Raw genomic sequence first — 8,648 nt, 5'->3', positions numbered from 1 at the left:
CACAACATTTGTGTACATGTTCCGAAACAGGAACAAGCAATTCAGTAAATGCCATTGGTTGCTGTTTGCATTACTTTTGTTTTGTTGGTTTAGCCTTTTGTTCGCATTTCATTATCATTTTTTAAAGATTTAGCATACGGGTGACTATAATGCTCATCATTACTTCAATAAATTGGATCTTTTATATTGCCTGTTGTTGATTGGTATATTGCACAAAATTAACAGATATCATGTAAAGTGCGTATTTTGTTCATGAAAATTGTTAAAGCATTGGGCGGCGTTGTTGAACGCAGGGTAAATAACTGATTGACAACATTCTGTTTAGCAATTATGTTGATTTTCACATTAATATGTGAAAGATACAAACGATTTAAAAAAATATGTGTTATATGTCTAGTTGGTAGCTTTTACATTGATCGCTATTGAACATTTGAATTTCTTTGCTACTTTGCAAAATATTAAAGTAATGATGTTTAACGTGTGTTGTGCAAATATGATTCTCTTTGTTGACATAAAGTTGCTTACAGCCACGTTATTTGGACTTTGATGGTCAGTTGAGTCATTGACAATCATTCCCCAAATTTTACATTTAACGAGCTTTGATATCTTTTGAGTTTACAAGGTCCACATTTTCTACAACGAACACTGCAGTATCAAATTTAGTGTTCCTTCTGTGAATCGTTGCTTTTTGTACATCCACCGAGTATTCATTCCTTTTCAATTTTGCTCTCAGAAAGTTTAATAACTGTAGTTTACATTTTAAGGAGTCAGCATGGACAGATATATGTCTTTCTTAATGATCTAAATTATTGAAAATCACTCTTAGAAATATTTTCAGATGTTCCTTTTGTAAACAATTTGTAAGTTAAATACATCAAAGAAGGTAACGGGAAATTTACCATAGTCCTTGCTTATCACTTAAATATTAAGTCTTTTTAATACAAATTTAGCAAAATTTATCTTTATTTAGTATCATTTCAATGTTTATTGCAAGTGATTACAAGTGTGAAGGAAAGTCACCGAGACCTTGAGAAAATGTTCTTTTACATCAAACGATTAAGACGTTTTATTTTTTTTTTCAGTTCAGCTGGTAAAGTATAAATTTCCTTGACATTTATTTATGTCAAAATTGATTTATCAATCAAGTCGTTTGAACCCTAACATTTAGAAATATGCAAAAGTTGTCCATGTAATTAATCAATTTAAATGTCTGTATTTAAAGATTTAAAAATAATACTGTGTTCGCATTTGTAATCTAACGAAAATTCAATTGCAATTTGACACAGTTTGTACTTTTTGTAATGTCATTCAATAACTGTATTCGCAAAGGTAAGTCTCGTTCGGTTATCTTAAATTAAACCATATTTTTATTCATTAAACAGGCTTGTTCAGTTTTGTTTTATTTTTATTTACAAAAATGTTATATTGTGGAATTTTAAACTGTCCTATTTAGACTGTGTAAGATTTCATTTTCATTTTCTTCAACTTAAATATTGATTTGGCCATTTAATTGTATCCATTCCATGGTTGTAACTTCAGTTTTTGTTGTATTCGATTATTATGGTAGAAGAGCAAATTTCGAAAAGTATTATATAAAATGTGTAAGGGGTCCCGCGGAACCCTGTGTCTCGCCTACGATTACTGCTGTCAGTGTAAAAGTGTAATGTTGACTTAAACGTGATCTATAGTTCCTAACATTCTACTTCATTTGGAGATATACCTCATTGTCAATCAAACCATATCTTTTTACTTTTTTATCATAATTCGCTGTTGCAGAATTAAATAAAAACTTTTGGTACTTTCATAGTTGGGACCAAAAAATAAAAATTTGGTGGTAGCTTTTAATCCTTTGTTTAGAACATTTAAAGACAATCAAAACGCTTTTGAAAATATGTCCATGTATGCATAATATACTGTAACAGCCAATTCAGCAAATATGGACGTAACGAAATATAAAAATAAGGAGATGTGGTATGATTGGCAATGAGACAAATATCTACCAAAGTTCAAATGAAGAGGATGTAAGCAATTATAGGAAAACGTACAACCTTCAACAATGAGAAAAATATACAATATATACAACAAAGTATACGCGTCTCACAAATAAATTTGATAGTATTATAAATTTCAAAAAAATCTAAATAAATTAAAAATTCTCATTATTTTTTTATACTATTTGATGTCTTTTGAAAGAGTTTTTGTAATCACCAATTCAACCCAACCTCAAGAACACAAATTATCATGCTGTACATGTTTTTATCAAATGTTGTATTAAGAGTTTAAAATCGGATTACTATTCATACTTTGCTGATCGGTGATGATGTAGCTAAAACAAGACAAACATTTATCTTTATTTTTGATAAATACCTTCTGATGAAGAAATATTAAAGTTGGCTCAAATATTTGTCTATAATCAATGCTTCAAGAAACCCAAAACCTTTGTACAAAATATTTAACAAAACAAATTTTTATTTTGTACAATGTTAACAGTGTGTTCAATTTTTCTTAAGGCTATTTTCCTTGTACGAACTGGAGCGTTTCTTAAATTAGAATATGTCAAGGACTTTGAAATAATAACATCATTAATCAATCTGCAAAGTAGCACTACTTTTCATGACATCTAGTTTTCTATTTTATATTATATAATGTTATATATATTTATTTATAATAACTGTCTTCAGTTTTTATCCCTGAAACATGATTTGGTGGGTGATAGATGATTATTTATGATATAGCCTTCACACTATCGTATCTACTAATATTTGTTTACTCATCTTTGAAGTTATAACACGTTTTTGCTATTTACTTATCTATGATATAAAGGGATTTGCCTGTCCTCTTCTAAACTACACGTAACTTTTTTCATACTTGTATTTGCTATTTTTTTTTTAAAGAGTTAAAAAGAGATAATCTTCTAACTAGCATACATAACTTTTATCCTGGTTTCATTAATGAGTTCAATTACACATCCTTATGGATATGCTTAACAACATAAAAGTACAAACAACCAATAAAGATCTTCACTGAACACTGAATGCAAAATACATAAAATCTTGACGAGAAACTAACGAAGCTCCTTACTAAGGACAGACACGAGACAGGATAAGACAAGAAAATCTATATTCGTGAAAACCACTGTTTACACATTGGTACACATAATAAAAAAAACGACGAAAACAAACGGCAAGTGCTTATTCACCCTCATCTACAATAGGAGAGACACAAGACAGGATAAGACAAGAAAACTATATTCGTGAAAACTACTGTTTACACATTGGTACACAGAATGAAAAAAAAAACGACGAAGACAAACGACATGTGCTTATTCACCCTTGTGTACAATAGGAGAGTTACGGGATAGTTGTTGTTTCAATATGGAGATTGAAAAAGTTGTGTCACGTGACACTTTTCTGCACATGCCTAGATTTTTACACAGACGAATTATGCAAAGGTTATGATTAAATAAGTTTGCCATCTAAAAAATGTCGACCACGCTGTTTTAGTTTGATTTCCTTGCCCTGGTGCATACCGTAATGTGACGTCGTCCAAATGTTAATGTTTTCATGCAGACGATGCAGTACGCTGCATAGATTTATGAAGTTATCACCATGATCACGTTACGTTTCTATTTTAATCAAATCGGACACAGTAAAACGGACGATTTCGGAGCTAAAGTACCCAATCAGACAGGTAAAGTTTACTCTGCTTATCTCTACCAGATTAATACTCTAAGGTGAATTTGATCTTTCAGACAGATAAGGGATCAACAACAAGAATAGCGCTACATTAAAATCTCGTGACAAGGTTTTGACTTTCGAAGAGCGAAATTTTTTTGCCTCGAAAAATTAACCATTTTGCACTTCCAGGTTCAATATCCGTGTTTAAAATTTGTATAACAGCTTGTTTTTACTTTTCATAGGATTTATTTTACTTGTTTCGGCTTTGTTTCTACCAAATGTGACAAATGGTAGAATGTTTTCAAAGAAGCCTGTAAGGTTTTTGCAGTTTTGTACAGATGGGTATGCTCATGATAAACTTTTCCCTGATCCATACCCATTTACCTGTAAACCTGGACCAGGTAGAAATGTAAAATGCCAGAATATTCGTAAGTAATCTGCCAATTTTTATCTTTAATAATAATTGAAAAATATGTAATTTATGCAAATTCAAAATGTTTGATATAAAAAAAGCAAGTACAATACACACATACTAGTTAAAGATAAACAACATTTGTTTACCTCTTGTAATTCATCAATGATTTATAAGGTTCTGATTACGCAAAGCTGCTTCACCTTCAAACATACATTTGCATTGACTTTTGTTTCCTATTGTTTGAAAAGTCATTATTTTCCTGAACAGTTATTTGACATATGAATGTTAGCTCAAATATTTAGTTATGACCTGTTAACACTACACGGGCGTCATTACACGAGAACTACTCCAGCAGAGTTATGAGGAAGAAAGACTGAAATCCACATTCTATACATTTTATGATTTTATAAAATATCACCATCACGATCGGGTGAATGATACGACGTGTTTGTCTTTCAATTAGTTAGCGACATGTTTTTGCGGTCTATCATACTATAATAATCGTCTAATCTGTGTCCTATTCTCGACTTGGATATTTTTACCGTCGGTTAATTCGCATTGCAAGAGATGCATGAATAGTAAGGGACGCTTAACCTGTCGAAGCATCGGGTCGTGCTATTTTTTTTTAGTTAACTTATTGAGAAAAGGAACGTGAATGACACCCAACAACATAGAAGGAAACACATGATTAGTTTACAGTGTCTGGTTCATAGTTCATGTAGTTTGAACATATAATACTGTATTCAAATAAAACTTTCTGTATGTTTCGTTGTATTTTAATGACAATAATCCTTTTGTTATTGTTAAAGAATATAACCTGAAAGGATTCTTCAGGTGTCCTGGGTATGGTTATGCAAGTGGATGGGAATTCAACGAGGGGTTAGGATTGAACGTTCGCTGTTGTGAGGACCCAGGTAAAATATACAAATTGTTTATTTTCAATTACTGTCTTTTGTACCCTGATTAGCTACTTTTAAAAAGTAGAAAACACAGGTTGTTTTAACCTTAGAGTATTGTTCAGAAGGAAAAAGAAGTGGTGATAAAAAAATACATTTTTCTTTAGTTTTGTGAACTTTTAATAGATCTAGTATATAATTTAAAAAAGTCTTAAATGTTTTGTGGATTATTTATTTATAGAGTTCGTCAGCATGTTATAATTGACTAAAAGTACAAAATTTAATACTATAAACCATTTTTGTTTACATATCTTAGATAGCCGATGCAATAAAAGTTGGTGTAACATTCGTTTTTTTTTAGATATCAAGTACTCACAGAAAGACTGTAAAGTACATTTGAATAATAGTTTTGTATATGGTGGGATTTACAGAGTCTATAAAGGAAAAGTTATGACTGGTTTCACAACTTTTGACAATGGGTTGGTATTTTTTTTTTTTTAGATTGCTTCCTTTTATCTCATTATTTGAGCAGATACTTACATGTTCGTTGATTTGGCCCATCAGTATACGTTATTTAAATTTTTTTTTTTTGTATTTTGGGGAATTGAAATTTTATGTTTTTGTCAGATCTGATAATCTTTATCGATTTAGAATGTCCCTGTATATGAATACAGTGCTTTAGCAAAACTATATATTTGAAGGCCAATGATTGAATAAGAGAATGAGGTGTCAAAGATACAACAACACGACCAAAAAGCAGAAAACAGCCCAAGTCCAACAATGGGTCTTAATCGCAGCGAGAATATCCCGCACCCGGAGACAGATTCCATCTGGCTCCTAAACAATAATGTATACTAGTTCACCTAAATGATCGTCACACCAAACTCTGACCTCACAATTGAACCAACATATATATAAAAAAAACACACACACACACGACTAAGAAAGTTCTTGACTGTGAATAGGCGCAAAAATGCTGCGAGAGTAAACATGTTTTGTTAAATCTTAACCTATATACCAGATAATGAATAAGTCGGGGGTTATTTGATCAACAAAGCAATATAATCATTGTTGAAGGTCGTTCAATGACCTATAGCTGCTTGAACTGTTTATTCCGCTGTATGTAGGCTCTGTTGGATAGTTGTATCATTGACAATCATACTACATCAAATTCTTTTATATAAAAGCGTGATCATAAGATGGATTCACATCTTTATTGAACAGATTGCAGCATTTTCCTTCTTTTGGAACAACTCTGTTCTTTAAACGTGTGCGTTGAAATAGAATGGGTAGGAATTTGTTAAAAATCTATGAAATATATTACAAATTAGATAATGTTTTCTTGCTTGGTTTTCTTAGCTCAGCATGACATATTTATTAATTAGCTTGTTGAAAAAAGGAACAATACTTAGTCTGCATTAGAAAAATTCAAGATTATCAGAAAACACCATGTAATAAAGAAGCTGAAAGAAAAACCAATCAATACAAACACATTACAAAGAGCTATTGATTCAGTCTGAACAAATATTTGTAGAAAAACTTGGTACAACAATGAATGTTCATATCGTGCATATCGGAGGTACTAAAGAAAACCTGGTCTATGAAGAGGAAGTACTGTTCAGAGTTTTTCAATCCATGTGCTTATTTACAAAACTGACTGACTGCATTAAAAAAATATATTGAGAACGAATGCCAACTATATTTCTGCCATTTTTTATATATCAATCAGTTTGGTGCCATTCTTAAACGCTTTCCGTCCAAAAAATATCCCACACACTTTCTTCAGCAGTCCACTTATAATGGAAAAAGGCATAATTAATTGGTATAGCTGCATAACACTATACTAGGTTTGGCATTCGCGCATTATTTCTTTACCATTTTTTATTATAAATAACCATAACTTTACCGTTGGTACTTCGCCTTGTTTAAACGTATGTGTATGTGTGAATTTTCTTTTCTTGTGGATTTGTGCATCTAAAATAAGATGTTTGTTTACTTCTTTATTACTTGATGTAGAATCTTGGATATCATTGCGTATAAAGAACTCTTGGTGTCCATTGATTGTTCGCATCTTATCTGTTTGATTTTAAGTTGTCATAAACAAAACTCAGGATGCACACAGGAACTACCATTTCTTCCTAAGGACCTGAGTTCACCATCGGTTTGAGTGAGGTTCGTGTTGCTCAGTCTTAAGTTTTCTATGTAGTGTTTCATTGACTTGTTCGTCATTTCGTCGTTTTTCGTCTTTTTTTGTCATGGCGGTGTTAGTTTTCCTCGCCTTTTGAGTTTTGAATGTCCCTTTGTTTTTTTTCTGCCTCTTGTATAAACTAATAGAGGCTGAGCATCTACAGACAGGTGTTTATAAACCTTTGATCTACGATACAATAATTTTCGTCTGATCTGTTAATTTACCGATTGTTTCCTCATCACGATTATGAAATATTGACGGAGTGTGATTTATTCATAGCTTGAGTCCCCCTCTTTACCCACCTGTCTCGTATCTTAAGTGTTCACACAATTATAGCTTGGTTATCAATAGATCAACTTATAATCGGATTTGTATTTATCGTTTAATTTGAAATCTCTGTTTTTAATGCGACATGAAATATTTGTACACAGATAAAATAAGCCGTCAAAGTAAACAGTTTAATCGTAATTATATCAGTTATTTGTTAATTAATTGTCTTCATTACTCTTAAAAATATAACAATATATTTCCTGCAGGGACGCTACATTGGGCTTTCGTTTGGTTTCATTGATGTCTATCATAAACTATAGACCAATCTAAAGAAACGAAATGGAAATACTGTAATACGCGAAAGCGCACAAATAAGAAGTATAAAGTAACATTTCCCTTTTTCGTCTATTTTGAAGTTTTAATGGTTGTACAACCCGCGAAAATATCTTAATGATTTCATGATACCAATTATCCCTAACTGAGTACCAAAAACAGAGGTTAGAACGTACAAATCAGCCCTTATCCTAAAACAGCATATCAATATAGATATAAGAAGATGTGGTTTGGTTGCCAATGAAACAACTCTCTTCCAGAGACCAGATGACATAGATGATAAAAACTATCAGTCACCGTACGGCCTTCAACAATGAACAAAACAAATAACGCGTAATAAGGTAGAAAAGGCCCCCCAAAAAACCACCGAATTAATGACAAATGTTTAATGTCTGTCTCGAATAATGTTTGAAAATAAATCAAACTAACTAAGAGGTTTTTTGGCAGTATTCAACTGACCTTAATAGTAATAAAGGTTTATTGTTTAAAGTAAACTATTGATCCAATTCCGTTGTTCGGATATTTTAATAAACAGGTCAGCCTTATCTTGTGTATTAAATGATGTAAATTTTACATGTCTATCTTGTAGGGGTACCCTGACCTTGGTCTCATTTTAATGGTTCTGTTGGCAACGTTTATTTTTTGTGGTTAGCTTGGTTTCTCATGTAATAAAATTAAAACTGTATTGGTGTAAAAAATGCTTCTCGTGTATACTTTTCAAGTATAGGACTCATCAGACCTTGATCACAATTCTTTGATTCAAAGGTGAATGTTTCCCAAATAATTTTAGTTTCTTTGATACTGTAAGAAATCGGTCAACTATATTTGGAGCATAGAAAGGATATATTGAAACTTTGATTACTCTGTTT

The 8,648-nt window shown here is 31.6% G+C and overlaps 1 protein-coding gene across 1 annotated transcript; it reads left to right on the top strand.

Annotated features, from left to right (window-relative positions):
* The first annotated feature begins 1,228 nt into the window (after positions 1 to 1,228).
* On the top strand, positions 1,229 to 6,951 carry LOC127720354 (uncharacterized). The gene is made up of 5 exons (XM_052226934.1): positions 1,229 to 1,329; positions 3,920 to 4,105; positions 4,902 to 5,006; positions 5,350 to 5,467; positions 6,523 to 6,951. Exons 1-5 carry the CDS (start codon positions 1,302 to 1,304, stop codon positions 6,572 to 6,574), a joined length of 489 nt encoding a protein of 162 aa, XP_052082894.1. The 5' UTR covers positions 1,229 to 1,301; the 3' UTR covers positions 6,575 to 6,951.
* The last annotated feature ends 1,697 nt before the right edge of the window (positions 6,952 to 8,648 follow it).

Source organism: Mytilus californianus, unplaced genomic scaffold, assembly GCF_021869535.1.
Source record: "Mytilus californianus isolate M0D057914Y unplaced genomic scaffold, xbMytCali1.0.p SCAF_11, whole genome shotgun sequence".
Taxonomy (NCBI): Eukaryota; Metazoa; Mollusca; class Bivalvia; order Mytilida; family Mytilidae; genus Mytilus; species Mytilus californianus.
Note: the sequence above shows the minus strand (reverse complement) of the source record. Positions and strands in the feature narration are given on the sequence as shown.